The sequence below is a fragment of the Mirounga angustirostris genome, unplaced genomic scaffold, assembly GCF_029215605.1.
Source record: "Mirounga angustirostris isolate CCGP_5_RB_7025 unplaced genomic scaffold, mMirAng1.0.hap1 SCAF_6, whole genome shotgun sequence".
Classification (NCBI taxonomy): Eukaryota; Metazoa; Chordata; class Mammalia; order Carnivora; family Phocidae; genus Mirounga; species Mirounga angustirostris.
Window position 1 is genome coordinate 1,852,400 of NW_026991714.1, and position 18,781 is coordinate 1,871,180.

Here is an 18,781-nt window from a genome sequence, read left to right on the forward strand (position 1 = left end):
AAGGAGTAGAAAGGGACTGAAGGGGGAAGAACCTAGGCAGCCTCTTTTTCCAGTTGTTTGGGTCCAAAGGAAGGGGGCAGGAGATGGGCGCAAGTGCCGGGGTCCTACTGTTGGCTTTCTGTGGGGGTCTGTAGCTTGGTGCTGGGGTCCAAGACCCAATGCTTGGTTTTGAAGGGCAAAGTTGGGGCAGAAGATAGGAAAAGAGGGACCCCAAACTTCTGGTCCTTGCCCCAAATTTGAGGGTTAAAGGAACTCAGGATCCAGAATTTCCCTGCAGCAGGGCGCCCCAGGGAGCCCAGGCATTCCTTCCCAACCCCACCCTGGCACACTGAGATGCTGCTTTGAATGGGCTGCCCACATGTGGAGGGGGGTAGGGGTGACTCACTATTACTATGGGGAGGAAAGGGGGAGCCAGCGGTGGAAGAAGAGTGAGTCACCCTAATGGGCACCAGCCTCAGTCCTCCCCCCACCTTTCCTGGATCTGCCTGCCTGGCCCTCCTCGGCCCCTACAGCCGCTTTCCCTCTTCCTCCTGCCCTTTGCCCACCCACTCTCAGCCTTGGCTCGGCCTTCTACCCGGGAAGGCCGGAGCCGGTGGGGGCGAGCTTGCAGCCGGGAACCCTCGAGCAGGCAGACTCAAGACGGGAGAAGCCCCAGGCCGAGCGGGCGCGCGGGACAGGGTGGAGCCCCGCTCCGCCGCCGCCCCGCGTCCTCGCCCCTCCTCGCCGCCCCCTCACCTCCCGCTGCGGGTGTGCCGCGGCCCCTTTAAGAGCGGCGGCCCCTCCTCCCACTCCCTAGACCTATTAGAGCCTCTGCCCGGCGTCGGTGACTCAGAGTGTCCGCGGGAGCGCCGCAGCCCCAGCAGCGCACCCGGATCCCGAGGTCCGACAGCGCCCGGCCCAGACCCCACGCCTGCCAGGAGCCCGCCGAGAGCCAGCCGGCCCGCGCGCTCCGACCCCGAGCAGTCTCTGCCCTTCGGCCCGAGCCCCGCGCCCTTCCCGGGACCTCTGCCCCGCGGGCAGCGTTGCCACCCTGCCGGCCATGGAGACCCCGTCCCAGCGGCGCGCCACCCGCAGCGGGGCGCAGGCCGGCTCCACCCCGCTGTCGCCCACCCGCATCACCCGGTTGCAGGAGAAGGAGGACCTGCAGGAGCTCAATGACCGCCTGGCGGTCTACATCGACCGTGTGCGCTCGCTGGAGACGGAGAACGCAGGGCTGCGCCTTCGCATCACCGAGTCCGAGGAGGTGGTCAGCCGCGAGGTGTCCGGTATCAAGGCCGCCTACGAGGCCGAGCTCGGGGATGCCCGCAAGACCCTCGACTCGGTGGCCAAGGAGCGCGCCCGCCTGCAGCTGGAGCTGAGCAAAGTGCGCGAGGAGTTCAAGGAGCTCAAAGCGCGGTGAGTGCGGCCAGGTGGCGGCGCGCGGGGCGGGAGCGGAGGGGGTGGGCGGACCGTCGTCGCAGTCCGACTCCAGCGGCCGGCCGATAACTTGGCCTGATAGTCCCCTCCCTGCCCGGAACTGCCCCAGCGGGTGACTGGCCGTGCCAAGGGACATTGTCAAGACAGGACAGAGAAGGGAGGGGTCTCTGGCAGAGGGCGGCCTGTATAGGGAACGGTGGGGGCATCAGGGCCGAGTAAGGGCTGCTGGCAGGCCCCCTCTGTCTGGGTGGGGGTGGCCGGCCACTTGGAGCTAGGGGCAGGGGCTTGGGCAAAGAACAGCGAGCGCGGCCGGGTCTGAGAAATCTGGGCGCTCAGGACACACTGGAGTGGGTGAAAGGGTCCTGTTAGAACTTTCTTGGCTGGCTTGGAACTGTGCCAACTTTGCCCAGCCTGTGTCTGGACACATGATGCCTATTAAGACAGGGCACCCCTGCTGGCAGATGTCCAGTGGTGCTGGAGAGAGGTTAGCCAGGCAGGGACATGGAGGTGACTCCCGCCGCACAACTCTTTCCAGGGTTTGAGGAGTTGGGAAGCTCTCCTCCACTCCCTGAATGTCTGGGACCTTCCCTGGGCTCTGACAGGCCCTCCAAACGGCTCCAGGAGCACGGCTCCCCCGCAGCTCCCACAGCCCTTGGCCTGCTTGGCCCAGGAATGCAGGAGAGGGAGGGAGACAGAGGGCAGAGGCTCCGGCTCAGGAAGTTGTGTTATGCCCAGGTCTGGTGCACTCCCCTGGGCCCTGGGCCTGGTGTCTGGGCCCTTGGGGGCTCTGCTCCTCCCTGCCTCTCTGCTTGGGGTGAGCCCCTTTCATTCCGAGCAGTCTTTGCTGTGCCCTGTCCACTCGGCCCCTGACGGGTTTTGCTCTTTGCCTTATGAAACTGCTGGAATACAGCGACATTTTTGAAATGCGGCCGTTGGGCGCTTCAGGCCACTCCTACCTCACCCATCCCTGCCCCACCCGACCCCACCCTACTTGACTCCACCCTCTTTTCTCAAAAGGCCTTTGGAGCCTGGAAGTTTAGGCCATCCTTTCCTAGCCTCCGAGAATTTGCTTTCCTCCTCCCTGTGCCCCTTTTCTCTATGAACACCCAAGCCAAGGAGCACTAAAGGTGCTTGAGATCCCTGGGGTGGGGGGCCCCACGGCTTGACTTCCCCTCTTTCCCTGTCTTTTGATCCTCTTCTCCAAACTCTTGCCTTCCTCGGAGCCTCTCTCTATCCAGTGCTCTTTCTGCCCTTCACCGGCCAGGCCCCTGGCCTAGTGGGCATGGTGGGTCCATCCCCCCCTGAAGAGTAGGTGGAAACTGGGCACACAGACAGACAGGTTGACTTTGGGGGGGGACTTTTGACAGAGATCACTCCTGTCTTTTGCAGTAGTGACATGAACAACTGAGCTAGCGGGACAGACAGGAGGCAAGCTGGGGGGAGGGGGTGGTGCCCAGAGAATTAGTGTGCTAAAATAGTCCACCGTTGCCCATTCCTGTGAAGGGCATTCTCAGCAGGTCTTTCTGTGGCGAGGACATTGATCGGGAGACAGGATAAGTAGAGTCAGCCATCCCTTGCTAACCCAGCCACGCCAGGCTGTCTCCTCGGCCTCTCGGTGCAGCTGTCCAGGCCTGGGACGGCAGGCGGGTGTGTGTGCACGTGGGGCAGGGGCGGGGGTGGTGTGTGCACTGGTTATATTTAGCCATCTGCCTCTCTTCTCCCCCTCTGATCCTGGCTGGGGAGGCTGGGCTTCCGGAAGAGGGCGGTGGGTTTGCACACCTGGATCTCCGGCTGCTGGGAGGCAGGGTGGAGACAGAGGGGGCTCCGACTGGGGTGTCTGTCCCCTTCTCTGTCCCCAGTGGGAGGAGCCAAGATTGGGTGCTTCTTTTTGTTGCTGTGCCCAGGACAAGGCAGAGAAGAGTAGAATGAAGAATTTGGGAGAGGAAGAAAGGCATTTTCCTAACTCCTCCCACTCAAGCCTAGAGAGAAGGTGTTGTCCGGTTTAATGTTTAATTAGAGCTCAGAGTTCAGGGCCAGGCGTCTGGTTGGGGTGCAGAGCCATCTGCAAGATCCCCTTGGCCCAGCCTGGTACCTTGACCACACCCAGGGCTTTAAGGTGCCCTCTCGTTGGGCTGGGTTATAGGCTCCAAGCAGAAACAAACCCCCCAGTACCCACACACACATTCTGTGTATTCTGGAGTCTGAAGTATTTGGACACCTAAGTGTGGCAAGGACGGGGAGCTGAAAACACCAGGGAAGGCCCCCCTGGGGTCCAGGCTTAGAGCTGGGCCCCATCCCAGGCATGACAGCTGGGTAGATGACTCAGATGCTGCCCCCCTCCCTTCCACCCTGGTGGCTTTACAAGAGACAGCGACACAGGGTGGAGATGGCAGATGTCTTAAAGGGAGGGATGGGGGCCTGAATGCCTGCATCTTCTCCCCCTGCTCCCCATTGCATCCTGGGAGCCTTTCCTGCCTTCTTCCTTGGGACCTCTGCTGGTGGTCTGGAGCCAGGGCCCCGATGGGCAGAGTGCAACAGGTGGTTGGTTCCAGAGCTGAGTCCTGTTACGGGGCTGCAGCTCGGAGCTGGGCCTACGCCTGCCCACATGGGAATGGTGGAGGAAGACTGAGTCAGAAGTGGGGAGATCCTGGGCCCACAAAGCAGAAGTTCCTCTTCCCCCCCGGACGAGGCTGGGTGCTTGACAACTTCCTGTATTGTCTGCCTTCGGGGCAGTGGGGCTGGGCAGGGAAGTGGAGGCCCAGGCTCATCCTAGCGCTCATTCGGCCAGAGAGGTGCAGAGGCTTGTCCTGTGTCACACAGCAAGAGGGTGATGGGTCAGGACTTGAGCACAGGCCTTCTGACTTCCAGATGAGTGCCTGTATCACGAGGCCTGACTTCTTCTGGCTTAGAGGACAGGTGGGGGGGTCCTGAGGGTGGGGCCGGGTGGCCGAGGCTCACTCCTGCCGTCTGGAGGTTCTGCTCTGAGACCAGTGGGACCTGCCAGGGTCTGCTAATACCCAGCCTTAGCTCTACCCTGTACCTGGAAAGACCCATGACCCTGCCAGGCCATGGATCCTCAGAGCTCTGGAAGGCTGGGTATTCCTCTCTTGGGACTTGTCCTTGGGTGTCTACCTGGACCCGAAGGAGGCTGTGCCCTTTGGCAGAGACCTAGGGAACAGGGATGGAGGCCTTTGAGGAAACCTGGGCCCCTGTCCTCACCCGAGGGAGCCCCTGGTGCTATCTCTCGCTGCCACCCCCACCCTGAAGTCAACGTTCTGATTCAAAGGCAGTGAAGGAGGGCACTACTTGAGGAGCCCAAGAGAAACAAAAGAGACAGTAATTCCTGCTCGGCTTCCCGACTGCCTTCCTGTGACCAGTGCCCCTGGCTGGTACCCGTCAGCCTCCATTCTGAGCCTTACTCTTGCAGAGGATATGCCCCTCATCCCCAGTCCTGCCCCCGCCCCCGCTCCCCACCTCCGGGATTCAGTAGTTCAGTGTCAGGGCTGAAGCCAGGGACAGCTGGGGGAGCAACTGGTTGGTGACGCCTTCACCTCCCAGCTGTGCCTCTGCCCACCCCCCCAGCCTTCCTCCCCCAGCTCCCCCAGGTCCAGCTCAGAGGCCTAGCCCCAGGGCAGTGTGCCCCATTCCCGCCTCCTGGAGCCCCAGTGTACTGAAAGTGACTCCGGCCAAGCTCTGGTATTCTTGGGAATGTCCGGAGAACGGCAGCAGGGTCTCCCTTAATGAGGTCGCCCACCAGCAGAATGACAGGTAGTATGAGGTAGTAGAAACGGTCCTGGGCCTCGATGTCCTTAGTCCTAGGCTTGGTCCTGCTGCGACGCTGCTGTGTGACCTTGAGCCAATCGCCTTCCCTCTCTGGATTTCCCCAGCTATGAAATAAAGGGGTTAGAGCAGAAGGTCTCCAGAGATCCCTTAGGTTTCAAAGCAGCACAGTGACCCACAAAGTGAGAAAATAGTCCTCTAAAGTACCAAGCTATAAATGTTAAAATCAAATCCACTTAATGTGAATATAATTAATGGCCAACGCTATTCTCAATAGAAACGTTTCCCACAAGCTGTGGAATGAAAAATACAGGCACGCTTCTTGATTTCTCACAGAAAGTTTGTGCGGACAGTTAATGAAGTTCCTGGTTTATGCTTTGTTTTTATTGCTAGTAAGAAGGGACACTTGGTCGTCACGCGTCTCCTTCCAGGACGGTGGAAAGGGCCGTGTTACGCAGGACGGCCTGAGTGCCACGGGGTGGCAGGGACGCTCTCCCTGGGAAGAGCCACGCCGTTGCCTCAGAGCGGGCCAGCCAGCGGAGGTGCGGCTGACCTTGGGCTGCCTACCCACTTCCCTTCCTGCACCCACTCCGGCTCCCCCAGCCTGAGGTCGGGCTGTGAGGAGGTCCTGGAAGGGGACAGAGTTTGGGAAGGAGGGGGCAGGGCGGGGGTGCTCCCTGCCCCTCTGTGGGAGAGGAAGCCAGGATTCATTCTGGCTGGGATCCCAGGCCTGGCAGAGGAGCTGAGTCACGGTAGAGGGCAGAGTGGAGAGCAGGCGGGAGACCCTGAGCTTGCTCGGTGGGAGAAGGAAGGGCTTGGGGTAACCTTTTATCGAGGAGCACAATGGATGCTCTTGCTCCGTAGCAGCAAGAGGGACGAGGGCAGGACTAGCATGGGGGACAAATGGAGGGGACAGAACACACGTGTCCCTTTAGGGCTGGATCGGAGGAGCTAGAGACCCTCATAACAAGGGGCCCATTTTCTGGGCATTGGAAGGATGGGGATTTCCAAGGCCCCCCCTTCTCCTGAAGCTCTAAGCTGACACCTCTGCCCTGAGAGAAAGTCCCACCTTCCTAGGCTGGAGCTGGAATGCAGTGGGACCAGAACTCCTAGGTCCTCCCACTTCCTTTACTGATCTTGGGGTGTGGCTCCCACCCCCTCTTGCTGTCACGGGGTTAATAAGCATAAGCCACCAGATGGAGAGTTAATGCATCCTAAAGAAGGGACTTCTGAGTCCGCTTCTTGTGGGGATCCCCTAAATGTCCCTCCCTTTGGCTGGTGGCCTCCCTCCCTCTCCCCCCAGGACATTTGACCTCTTCCTAGGCTATCCCCGCCATGCCCCTACTTCTTTTGGTCTGTCGCCAGGCCTCAGCCCTGCATTGCCATGACAACGCGGGCGTGACTTCTGGAGAGATAGGCCAAGAAGAAGGAAAGTGGAGTTGGCAGGGACCTTGAGAGAGCAGTGGGTCAGGAAGCCGGCTGCCTGTTGTGCAGTACCCCAAGGCCCAGCCTCTGGCCGCGGGCCCCCCCTGCCTCGGTACAATGCCACGTGGATACACCCAGCAGCTGTGACTCAGGCCTGGCCCCCTGCCAGCCCTGCCTCTGCTGGAGTTGCGTCTGAACATGTCCACAGGCCTCCCGGCCCTCTTCTCTGCCTCCAGCCCCCGCCCCCGGCCTGGAGCACCACCTGGCTTTGTCCGCAGCGGGGACAGCCGGAGCCCCGTGGCTCTGGACAGGGATCTTAGGGCCTTGAACCCCAGACAGGAGCAGTGGCGTCACACCCAAGAGAGGCACGTGGCAGCAGGGCTGTGCCCATGCCCGTGTGGGGAGGTCGGGCTGGGGTCCACCCTGAGGGGCCCGCCTGTGCTCTCCAGCTGTAAGGCACTCAGAAGGCTCCAGGAAGCACCCGTCCCACCTCAGTTCTCCTCTGAAGGTCTCTTTACCTGCGAACGCTGGTACCTCGAGGCCCACATGTCCCGTCTTCCCACATCCTGCCCAAACCAGAAAGTGGTGGCCGACCCACAGCCCAGCCAGGCAACCAAGTAGTGGGTCCTTTTCGGGGTGGGGAACGTCCAAGCCCATGGCTTCGCACGCGGCTGTGGGAGCGTGTGCATCTGGACGGCATCACCCTGGGGAGGCCGAGGGGGATGCGCCTCCCAGGCTTTGCTTCCTGGGTGCCTGAGCCCCCCCCAGCCCCCCCGTGCCCCCCTGCTTCACCACTGCCATTTTCGGTGCTCTGTCCCTGTCTGCTGTGAGTGTCCTCAGGTGACCCTGTGGGTAAGCCTTCCCTGGTCCAGGGCTTGGTTTCCCCAGCTGTGACCGTGCAGGGGTTGGCCCAGGAGGAGGCCCGGCCAGGAGCCTGGGGCCTGTGAACTGCTCGCCCAAAGGCATTCCAGGCACAGACAGGAAAAGCCCCAGACGTAAGTGGACAGTGTAAACCAGCAGGTAAAAACAGCAGAGCACGTGGTGGGGGAGGGGGCAGAGTGCCAGGGCAGGGCTGAGGCCTTGCAACCATGGGGGTGGACTTGGATGGCCAGAGGGAGGGAAGGACAGATTGCAGGGGAGGGGCTGCTGGAACAAAGAGGCGGCTGGCCAGGGGAGACGCCCCTCACTGGCAGGAAGTCAGCTTGGGCCCGGGTCTGAGTCCTGGGAGGAAAGGGAAGAGCTCCCTGCTGCCTACACACCCACCCTGCCCTGCCCTGCCCTGCCCTGCCCTGCCCTGCCCTGCCCTGCCACAGGGGGCGCCCTTCCCTGTGGGGCTCAGAGATCCTGCTCTCCCCTCCCCTCCCTCCTGTCCTGGGGTCGCCCAGCCATGGGGAACTCCATGTGCCGGTGAGATTGAGGGGCCGGAGGGGGCGGGAGGGAGCCCCTGCGGGGCTGGGCCAGCTCCTCGGAGCCCCCGTGGCCATCTTCCCCTCCCCCTTCTTATTTGGAGGGTGGCCTGAGCTCTGTCCCCCCTGTCTTCCTCAGCCCGCAGAGGAGGAAATGAGGGCCTCCCCCTTGCGGCCTAGCAGGTTGCCCCTAGCAACGGGTCCCAAACAGGCCTGGGCGGCCTGGCTTCCGTATCTGGCGTGGGAGCTGGGCTGAGGAGGGTGACTCAGTGGGCGGGCCAGCACCCGGCCCCTTTGCTGCCCCCGAGGCCTGGCCCACCCGCCACCTCCGCTCTGCAGACCCACAGCCTCCGGCCGTGCCCCGCACCCGCCTGTCCCTCCAGAGATGGGCTGTGGCAGCTGTGGGGGGAGGCAGAAATGGATGCCCAGCCCTGCTGGCCTCACGGGGCCCTGGGGAGCATCCTGCGCTCGGGGGACCTGGACGTACGGACTGGCGCAGGACGTGGGCAGAGTCAGGGTCTCCCCTGTGAGTACTGGAGGATTTCCCGACCGCTGCCTGGGTATTGTCTGCCCGAGGATGAGTCACCTGCAGCCCCGGCCTCGCCCTCCTGGGCGCCCGGCCGCCCCCCCCCACCGCTCCCCACCAGCCCCAGTGGCCCTGGCCCCTGAGGGGCTGACCACCTGGCCAGGGTCAGCTTGGGGTCCCTGCTGGGGGCAGGGTGGGGGCCTAGGCCTAGGCCGGCAAGCCAGGGGAGCAGGCAGGCGAGGCGCGGGGCTCCGCACCACCCCCAGCCGTCTCTCGGGGTGGGTGTGTGGCTCCCTGGCCACAGCTCCTGAGCTGTGGGTGACAGTGGCTTCTTCCGCACGCTGGGAGCTCCCCAGCCTGACCGAGAGAACCGCCAGGGCCCCCCTTCCCCTCCCCGTGTGCTGGCGGTTTCCCGCTGCGGCTGCCCGGAGGGAAACATCGCCCCCTCCTTGCTTTGGAGGCCGCGCTCAGGGCTGGGCTGAGGCTAACCAGCCCTGCTGGCCACTCTGCTGCCGGTTGCCACCGGCCCCTGGACGCGACCCTCTGTGCCTCCTGTCCTCGGTGCCGGGGAGGGCGCCGGGCCACACCATCCGCCCGCGGGCGCGCTTGCTGCCTTCGCGTTCTGGTTCCTGTTGTTACCAACACCACCGTCTGGGCGAGCAGTGGGTGCGAGGAGCTGGCAGAGGGCAGGCGCAGCTCGTCTGCTCTCAGCCCGGGGCCCTGCGCCCTGGCGGGAAGGCCGGTTCCCCGCACGCGCCCTCGGGAGCCCAGGCGGAGGAGGGCAGCGTGGGGAGGGGGGCCCCGGCAGCAGGGCTGACTGTGACCCCAGCCCCGGGCCACCGCCGCCTGCAGGCCGGCACCCGGCCCTTTACTTCTACCTCTGTGAAAGGGGGGGGCCTGCACTGGCCGCCCCGCGGGCTCCTTTCCGAGCTCCCGGTCCCGAGGGCGGCAGCCGCGCAGGCTGCAGGGTGGAGAGGCCTCTGCGGGGCAGGCCCTGCACCTTGGGGCCAGCCCAGGAGCCGCAGTCCGCTCGGCTGCGTGGCTTCACTTTACCAGCGGTTTCTTCTTCTTCGTTCCTCCCCTGCAGCTGGCTCAGCTTCGGAGAAGTTCTGAAGTCATGGAAAGTTGGGGCTGTGCTCCCAGCCAGGGGCCGGGCCGGATGGCAGCCAAAACCTGAGCTGGGTTTTGACTTTATTTTTAGCTTTTCTGGCTGAGACGGAGGAGGGGAGACATCCTCTGGGGCTGGAAGGGCCTCTTTTCGCGGGAGACCACCGCTCTTGTGTCAAATGGCTTGTTCTGATGTTCTGAGGCCTGGCCACGGTCGGCCGGACAAGCGAACCTGTGGGGGGGCACCCCCTCCAGGTCTTAGCGTCCCCCCCCCCCAGCTCTGTGTCACTGTGTCCCCCTCCTGGTGGGGCCCTGCTGGAGACCAGTGACTCCGTTTGACAAGTTCTGAGCTGGTGGCAGGAGAAGCCGCCTGTCTGGGCTGCTCCCTGCAGAGCTTCCTCAAGGCTCCCGCGGCCTCACGGGGCACCGCTGGGTCTCTTGGAGCTGAGGGCTTCTGCGGAGGAAAAAAATGTTGGCGGGGCCACTTTTCTTCCTTCCAGGACAGAAATCCAGAATTCCACCCCCACCCTCCCGCCAACGTTTGGTTTTCCTTTCCCCTCCTGTCATGTGGCTCATGCTCTGGACTGAGGAGTTAGAGAGGGCAGCCGGGCCAGGCCCTGGGCTCCTTCTCCTTCCCTTCATCCCCGGGGCTGCTGCTTTCTCTCACCAGATATTGGTGAAGGGATCATCACATCTGGAAAGTTCTTGGGTTTCCCAGAGGTTTGGACCCCTCTATGTCTCTAGTTCACTATCTGGCAAAAACAGTCAGGGCCCAGAAAGGGAGGGAGGTGGCAGAGGCAAGCCCCGTTTATTTGGTTATTTGGCTAAAGCTTTACCCAGTTTGAGGAGTAGGGAGGCTCCAGGCTGGAGCCCAGATGGACCTGGAGACCCAGGGCCACATCTGGAGCCAGATGCTGAGGCTTGCCGAACGGTAGGGCTTAGTATTCTCTCAAGCTCTGATAAGGCCCAGAGGGAGGGCGGCTGGAACCCTGTGCTGGGCCCCAATCAGGGGACCTAGACTGGGTCTGAGAAAGGGACGGGTGGCTGTCCTCCTCCCTGAGTTTTAACCAGACCGTCCCCGTTGTGTGTAAAAGGGGCTAGGAGAAGTGACCCATACTTTTGGGGCTCCAGCTGTGGTAGGGAGGCATGGACCCCAGGGCTGGGAGCCTGGCTGTCTGGGCCCCTGCAGGGAGGGAGCCTGGCCTAATGGAGGGTAGGTGGAGTCAGGCAGAAGGTTAAGGCCCTGTGTGGGAAGGGGCAGGAGACAAAGGTGGCCCTGTCTCTTTGGGAAGGAATGGGAGGAGAGAGAGGGAAAAGCATTCATCTCATGGGATTGCGCTGTGCCCTTGGCCCGCGGCACGTTCCTGAGCACTGAGTCATGGGAAGGGTAGAGAAGCAGGAAGGGGGTTTGGGGGACCTTGGGGGGAGTGGGAGTCCAGCCCCAGGGGCAGGCGGAGACAAACAAGCCAAGAGGGAGGCTGCCCTCTGCTGGCACTTTGCGGGACAGGCACGCTGGGCTGCGGCTGGGCTGCCTCTGGGAGGGGACTTCTGGCTCCCCCGGGGGGCGCCCTGGTTCTCCCTGGGGACACAGACTCCTCCTAAGCCCACTCTTCCCTTGCTTCCTTAGCAATACCAAGAAGGAGGGCGACTTGATGGCCGCCCAGGCCCGGCTCAAGGACCTGGAAGCTCTGCTCAACTCCAAGGAGGCCGCACTGAGCACTGCACTGAGCGAGAAGCGCACGCTGGAGGGCGAGCTTCATGACCTGCGGGGCCAGGTGGCCAAGGTGAGGCCACCCTCTGGGCCAGCCGTGACCCTGCCTCCCGCCGGACAAATGCCGGCCACCCTACTCAGCCTTTCAGCCCAGTTGCTGTGTGTCCTGCCCCAGGGACACGGCATCAGGGCCGTACCCCTGCCGGCCCCCGGCCCCCCATGCCCACCTTATTGCAGCCCCCTCTGCTCCTGGACATCCAGCACAGGAGCCCGGCCGGCTCAGTGGGTACGGTGTGCGACTCTTGATCTCGGGGCCGTGAGGGGGAGCCCCGCGTCAGGTGTAGAGCTTACGTTCATAAATAAAATAGCCCACAGCCACTTCCACGTAACTTTGCAAGGAATCGTGTGTGGCCAGTCCCTCCTGGTTTGGCTGTGCTGTCAGAGAGCCTGAGTCGGGAGTGGAGGGCTAATCACATTCGGGACGCATGTTCTTAATCCTTGGCACGTACGTGGTTGTCTCTACCTTCAAAACCCTTCACCATCCGTCCTGCCTCCCGTCTCGTATCGCAGGCTTGGGACAGGATCTAGGAAAGCTGGCTTGCTCCCACCGTGCTCAGAGCAGGGTCACGACCCGCGTCAGTTGCCGAGCCCCCATCGTGGGCTCTGTCCCCTCCCAGGCCCTGCTGCCGCTGATGGGAGAGGCCGGCGGGCTGACCAGCTGACTGCAAAGCCTGGGCTGGGCCGGTCTCCTCCAGGCCCCCCGCCTCCAGCTCTGCCCTGCCCCCCAGCAGCCGGGGCTTTCGGAGACCAAAATCTAGGAAAGGTGCTCTGCCTCTCCCACGCCAGAGATCTTTCTGTGGCAGACAAGGGGCACCTCTTCATGGTCCAGCCCCTGCCTTCCGGTGCTCCCCCTCCCCCCCCTTGCTGCCCGGCCCTCCCTGCGGGCTCTGGCATTACTGATCCTCCTGAGGACCCTGCAGGGCACAGTGCACCTTCATACCCCCGGGCTTTGCACGGGCTCTTCTTCCCCGCCCCGAGGTCACCGCAGTGCCCCCCACCCCCCAGGCACACTTTGGTTTCTTGCCTTGTGTTCCTCTGTACTTTTGGACCTCCTTTAGAGCACTTGCTGTGTTGTGCAGAGAGGGACGCAGCACCCGCCCAGAGCGGTTTCTGTGCGCGACGAGACACAGTGACCTCGGTGCCGGCCGAGGCTCTCCGACCCCCGCACTGGTCTCTGCACACGTGAAGGGCTGTGCTGGACGCGGACACTCTCAGCTTCCTTGCAGCTCTGATGTTCTGTGGCCCCTCTCCCTGACCTCGGCCCCCTTCCTCTCAGCTCGAGGCAGCCCTGGGTGAGGCCAAGAAGCAGCTCCAGGACGAGATGCTGCGGCGGGTGGACGCCGAGAACAGGCTGCAGACCCTGAAGGAGGAGCTGGACTTCCAGAAGAACATCTACAGCGAGGTGGGGACGGTGCTCTGAGGGCCAGAGGAGCGGGCTGGGACTCAACTGGGTGCAGGCCTTGCCTGCCTGACTGCCTTGTACTAGTGGATGGGGAGTGGGGGGGGGGCGGTGTCCAGCACCCAGCCCCCAGGTTAAAGGAGGGTGACAGTGGCTTTGCTCAAGCATAGGCTTGGGCAGGGGGCTTGGCCCTCTGAGCCTCATGATCCAAGGACTAGTTGTGATCTTGGCTCTGTGTCCCTCCCAGGAGCTACGTGAGACTAAGCGCCGGCATGAGACCCGGCTGGTGGAGATTGACAACGGGAAGCAGCGTGAGTTTGAGAGCCGGCTGGCGGATGCCCTGCAGGATCTGCGGGCCCAGCATGAGGACCAGGTGGAGCAGTACAAGAAGGAGCTGGAGAAGACCTACTCTGCCAAGGTGCTTGCCCCCTATCCCATCCCCCGCGCCCCAGCCCCCACCTCCTCTGTCCATCCGGGGGAGCGGGGGAGCTCTGGGTGCCCTAACCTGGTGTTCTCCCCTGAAGCTGGACAATGCCAGGCAGTCAGCTGAGAGGAACAGCAACCTGGTGGGGGCTGCGCACGAGGAGCTGCAACAGTCCCGCATCCGCATCGACAGCCTCTCGGCCCAGCTCAGCCAGCTGCAGAAGCAGGTGCTGCCCCCCCACCCCTCCGGGCCAGGGGCCAGGGGTCAGGAGGGATGTAGGGGAGGGCCCAAGGAGGGGAGGGGATGGCTGAGGGACAGAACGTGCCCCCAGGACCACAGACTGAGTGGGGAGCCTAGGATTCAGAGTCCAGTGACCTGGTCTGCCTGGCATGACCCTCGCTCCTCAGAGCCTTGGTGTTCCCGTTTGAAAATGGAGGCCCTCCTTACCCTCCGCAAGGCTCGATGTTCTGGCCAGCTGTGCGTTTGTGGCCGGGGGAGCAGGCAGAGATGTTGGTTAGTTACAGGGGAGGCGGAGAGCCGGGGGGAGGGCCGCACGGCAGGGGCCGTGGCTGGCGCCTCCATCCTGGGCCCTGGGAGCTCACCTGGCCCCGGCTCCCTCGCCCAGCTGGCGGCCAAGGAGGCGAAGCTGCGGGACCTGGAGGACTCGCTGGCCCGCGAGCGCGACACCAGCCGGCGGCTGCTGGCCGAGAAGGAGCGGGAGACGGCGGAGATGCGGGCGAGGATGCAGCAGCAGCTGGACGAGTACCAGGAGCTGCTGGACATCAAGCTGGCCCTGGACATGGAGATCCACGCCTACCGCAAGCTCCTGGAGGGCGAGGAGGAGAGGTGGGGCGGGGAGGGGCCGGGTGGGGGTGGGGGGCTGCCCGCGCCGCCCCGGCCCGCTGCCCGCCTTGACCAGGCCCCTCCGTGTCCCCTCGCCAGGCTGCGCCTGTCCCCCAGCCCCACCTCGCAGCGCAGCCGAGGCCGCACCTCCTCCCACTCCTCGCAGACGCAGGGGTCGGGCAGCGTCACCAAGAAGCGCAAGCTCGAGTCCGCGGAGAGCCGCAGCAGCTTCTCGCAGCATGCGCGCACCAGCGGCCGCGTGGCCGTGGAGGAGGTGGATGAGGAGGGCAAGTTCGTGCGGCTGCGCAACAAGTCCAGCGAGGTGGGCGCCCGGGCTGGGGCTGGGGCTCGGGCTACGGCCAGGCAGGGAGCGAGCCCAGCAGGAGGGGGTGGCGTTGGGACGGAGGGCTGCCCCTCCCAGAGACGGCCCCGGGCTGGGTGGCCCTGCACTGGCCGCCAGACCCCAGCGTGCCCGGTGCCGCCTGGGTGTCCACAGAGCTCAGCTGTTCTCCCTGAGGGACCCTGCCCAGGCCCGCGAGCAGCGTGGCCCTGGGAGCCTGAACGAGCCTCCCCCACCTTCCCCTTCCCTTCCTTCCTGGCAGGACCAGTCCATGGGCAATTGGCAGATCAAGCGCCAGAATGGAGATGACCCCTTGCTGACCTACCGCTTCCCACCGAAGTTCACCCTGAAGGCTGGGCAGGTGGTGACGGTGAGTGGCAGGGTCCCCAGAGGGGACTCTGGGACGGCCTTGGGCGGGGAGGGGTTGGCCTGAGGGTGGGCACGCTGGACTGAGCACCCTCCTTGAACCCTGCCTCCCCAGATCTGGGCTGCAGGCGCCGGGGCCACCCATAGCCCCCCCACCGACCTGGTGTGGAAGGCACAGAACACTTGGGGCTGTGGGAACAGCCTGCGCACGGCTCTCATCAACTCCACTGGGGAAGTGAGTATGCTGCGGGCTGGCCTCTGGCTGGCCTCTGGCTGGCCAGGGCTCCCCCAGGGGACCGGGTCACGGCCACTCTGCCCTAACTCCCTCCGGTGCAGCCCTGGGCCCCAGACTCTCCACCCAGTGGTCAGACCCGGAGATGCCCCCCGCCCCCAGCAGCAGGAGGAGGGGAGGGAGACAGCGGGGATCGTTAAGGGCAGCTGTGCGGTCCTGCCCAGGGAGCCTGACGGCGTCCCGCGGGGGAAGGAAAGCTCGTCCACCCCAGCGCCACGGACAGCAGACCGCAGGTGGTCACTGTGAGTGGAGATGCCCCCCGCCCCTGCCCTGGCTCTGACCCCCTAAACCCTGGGCCTGGTCCCCTGTCCCTGGCAGGAGGTGGCCATGCGCAAGCTGGTGCGCTCAGTGACTGTGGTTGAGGACGACGAGGATGAGGATGGAGATGACCTGCTCCATCACCACCATGTGAGTGGCAGCCGCCGCTGAGGCCGAGCCCACACTCGGGCACCCAGCCAGGCCTCCCCTTGCCAAAAATGTTTTCATTAAAGAATGTTTTGGAACTTCACGCGCTGCCCTGGCTTTTCTTCTCTCCTCCCTGTACCTTGAACAGGGAACCCAGGTGTCTGGGTGCCCTCAGCTGGTCAGGACGGGAGTGGGGACTTCCGATGCCGTGGGGCATTCCCGTGGGAGCGGCGGACAGGGTCTGGATTTGTTTCCCAGGAAGGGGACGGGAGGACAGATGTGGGGCGCCCGGCCCTGCCTCTCTCCCCCCACTCCTGTCGCACGCATTTCCTTTCTCTTCCCGCTCCTGTTGCATGCACGGCTCCCATTTCTCCCCTTGTTTCCTGCAAGAATGTTCTCTTCACACCTCCCGGCCCCATTTATTTTGCACGCCTGCTGCCCTACAAGCTTGCTCGCTCTCCTCTCCCTCTTCAGCTTCCAGTGGCCGGGACACAGTCCCGCCACAGCTCCAGTTCCCAGTCCCCAGTCTTCCGGACCCTCTGCCCTCCTCCCAGCCGGGGGGCCCTCCCTCGGGGCCGCCGGGCACAGAACCCGCCTTCCCGCCTGCTGGCGCGTGCAGGAGCGCGCAGTCCCAGACTCGCCGTGTTGGCCTGAGCCTTGTCTTCCTCCTCAGGGCTCCCACTGCAGCAGCTCGGGGGACCCCGCGGAGTACAACCTGCGCTCACGCACCGTGCTGTGCGGGACGTGCGGGCAGCCCGCGGACAAGGCTGCGGCCAGCGGCCCGGGAGCCCAGGTGGGCGGATCCATCTCCTCTGGCTCATCGGCCTCCAGTGTTACAGTCACCCGCAGCTACCGCAGTGTGGGGGGCAGTGGGGGTGGCGGCTTCGGGGACAGCCTGGTCACCCGCTCCTACCTCCTGGGCAACTCCAGCCCCCGCACCCAGGTGAGTGGTCCTTTGCCTCCACACCCAGGGTTAGGACGAGGGGGCCCCGTTGGGGGGAGGCCTTCTCTTCCGCAGCCCGGGGGAGTGGGAGCCTCCTCCCCAGCCCGACATCCTAGACAGTCGGCTCCTGCATCCTGCCCCTCCTGTCTGAGCCCCAGACTGGAGGGCAGGGGCAGGGCTGGGGGTGCGGGGAGGGCCACGGGCCCGCGCTGCCGCTCACACCTCTCCCTCCCTCCTCTCTCTCTCAGAGCCCCCAGAACTGCAGCATCATGTAACCCAGGACCTGGAGGGCCGGCTGAGGCTGGAGGCCTCCCGCTTCCTCCTCCCCTCACGCCCACCCCACCCTGCACCTCACGGGAGGGGGCTTGAAGCCAAAGAAAATACCCCTTTGGTTTTTTTTCTTCTATGTTGTTTTTTTTTTTTTCTAAGAGAAGTTATTTTCTACAGTGGTTTTATACTGAAGGAAAACACAAGCAAAAAAAAAAAAAAAAAAAAAAGACCTTCTATGTCAATCTCCCCTTGCTTTCCCCTGCCTCCAGGAAACTCCAAATCTGCCTTAAAACCAAAGAGGGCTTCTTCCAGAAGCCAAGGGAAAGGGATGCTTTTACGGAGCCTAGTTTCTGCTTCTTTGCCCCGCCTGCCGCCCCCGCCCCGGGGACCCGTGAACATGGTGCGGGAGAGGCAGGTGTGGAGTCTTCTCTGCCAGCCTCCGAGGGAGGAGGGTTGAGCCAGGCCCCTGGCCGCCCCCATCCGTCCCCTACACCTGGCTGAGGCTCCGCTGCCTGCCCCGCCCCCAGCCCCACCCCTGCCCCGGCCCCGTGGTGACTCGCGCTGCCCACTACCAGCCACACTTGCTTTTTCTGTATTTTATTTAGACAAGAGATGGGAATGAGGTGGGAGAAGGGGGAAGAAAGGTTCTCTGAGCCTGCCTCACCTGGAAGCTCGAAGTGTGGGCTCCGTCCAGGTAGTCAAGGTCAAGTGGCTGCAGGGGAGGAGGGAGAGGGAGGGTGCTAGAAAGGGTGGGAGCCGGCTGTGGCCCCATCCCAGAGGAGGAAGGTGAGAAGGGGGAGAGGGTGTGCGTCCGTGGTTCGGCAAACACTAAAGAGCCCCTTGCCTCCCCATTTCCCATCGGCACCCCTTCTCTCCTCCCCCGATCAATACACTAGTTGTTTCTATCCCTGGCTTCTGTGGTGTCTGTCTTTGTCGATGGGCGTCACCGAGTGTCCTGAGGGGCAGACACACACACAGACCTCACATGGTCCCCCACATCCTCACGCTCACTGCTGCCCAGCCTCACCCCTGCTCTGGGGGAGCCGAGCTGAGGCCCCGAGCACTTCAGGCACACAGAGGACCCTCTGGTGGCTGGCAGGGAGAGGCTTCGGGGTAAGCCGTGCCCTCCCCCTGCAGGACTCTGTCCTCACGGAAGTCCCTCAGAGAGCCAGAGCCTGAAGGACGGCCTGGCCTTCCTGCCTCCCTTCAGCCAGCACGTACCTGACAGCCTTCTGTCCGTGGGGGCCCTGAGCATAGATAGGGATAGGGACCGGGTCTGGGGGTCCTGGGACAAGGATGAGCAGGGAGGAGGGTGTGGGAGCCAGACAGGGCAGCAGGACTGACTTTGCAAGTGAGCAGTTGATGTCCCTTTGTGCTCAGCTCGGGACAGAACGGGCGCCAGGGAGACTCCACTCCAGTGGAAGCCGAACACGGGGCTGCTGTGGACAAAGGGGTGTGTCATCTACGTTTCCGCTACTGCACGATGACACGATGACCACCATCAACATTGTGGGGGGAGGCCTTCAAGCATTTTGTATAGTTTCCGATTTTCCCAAATATATACGTACATTTACAATGTTCTGCGGCTTCTTACAAATAACGCTTCCCAGAGCAGACATCTTTGCAGGCATCTCTGGGCATTTCCATGACATAGATTTCAAGACAGGACTAGCTGAGCCTCTGGGAGGGAATGAGGAGCCTGGAGGGAGGGGGGCCCAAACAGGGACCGTGAGCTCTGGTAAGCAACCTTTCTCTGGCCCGTCATAGATTCCAAAGCATCTCCGCCCTATTTCAGTGGATCCTCATGGTCTTGAGAGGTACTGTCCCCTTTGCCCCTGGGAACGGGGGCTCTGAATTAGCTGCCCACGGCCACACGGCAGGTAGGCGGCCAGGATCCCAGGGCTCTGGCCGCAGCCCCTTCTCCTGTGACATCACACTCCCCTCCGAACAAAAAGCAGCGGTGCTCAAGTGTAAGTGTTCCCTGGGGAAGGGGGTCCAGCTGCAGTGAACAGTCCGGGATGATGGGGACACCGACTGGAAAAAGCAGCGTGAAGAGGGGACAAGCCCT

General features: G+C 63.4%; 2 protein-coding genes across 2 annotated transcripts; both read left to right on the top strand.

The window, feature by feature from the left end:
- Positions 1–579: 579 nt before the first annotated feature.
- Positions 580–16,884, top strand: LMNA (lamin A/C). Its single transcript, XM_045876616.3, has 12 exons — positions 580–1,395; positions 11,288–11,444; positions 12,708–12,833; positions 13,078–13,248; positions 13,355–13,480; positions 13,880–14,100; positions 14,197–14,419; positions 14,700–14,807; positions 14,919–15,038; positions 15,414–15,503; positions 16,174–16,443; positions 16,692–16,884. The coding sequence occupies exons 1-12, from the start codon at positions 1,040–1,042 to the stop codon at positions 16,716–16,718; spliced, it is 1,995 nt and encodes a 664-aa protein (XP_045732572.1). The 5' UTR covers positions 580–1,039; the 3' UTR covers positions 16,719–16,884.
- On the top strand, positions 1,402–11,280 carry LOC129045865 (uncharacterized). The gene has a single exon (XM_054507859.2). The coding sequence runs from the start codon at positions 8,413–8,415 to the stop codon at positions 9,664–9,666; it is 1,254 nt and encodes a 417-aa protein (XP_054363834.1). The 5' UTR covers positions 1,402–8,412; the 3' UTR covers positions 9,667–11,280.
- Positions 16,885–18,781: the final 1,897 nt, after the last annotated feature.

Bases quoted from the DNA above. Each gene is read 5' to 3' on its own strand.
- LMNA (XM_045876616.3), top strand. From the start codon at position 1,040: ATGGAGACCCCGTCCCAGCGGCGCGCCACCCGCAGCGGGGCGCAGGCC. The intron at 1,396-11,287 runs GTGAGTGCGGCC...TTGCTTCCTTAG, and splicing joins TTCAAGGAGCTCAAAGCGCG to CAATACCAAGAAGGAGGGCG. The intron at 13,481-13,879 runs GTGCTGCCCCCC...TCCCTCGCCCAG, and splicing joins TCAGCCAGCTGCAGAAGCAG to CTGGCGGCCAAGGAGGCGAA.
- LOC129045865 (XM_054507859.2), top strand. From the start codon at position 8,413: ATGGGCTGTGGCAGCTGTGGGGGGAGGCAGAAATGGATGCCCAGCCCT.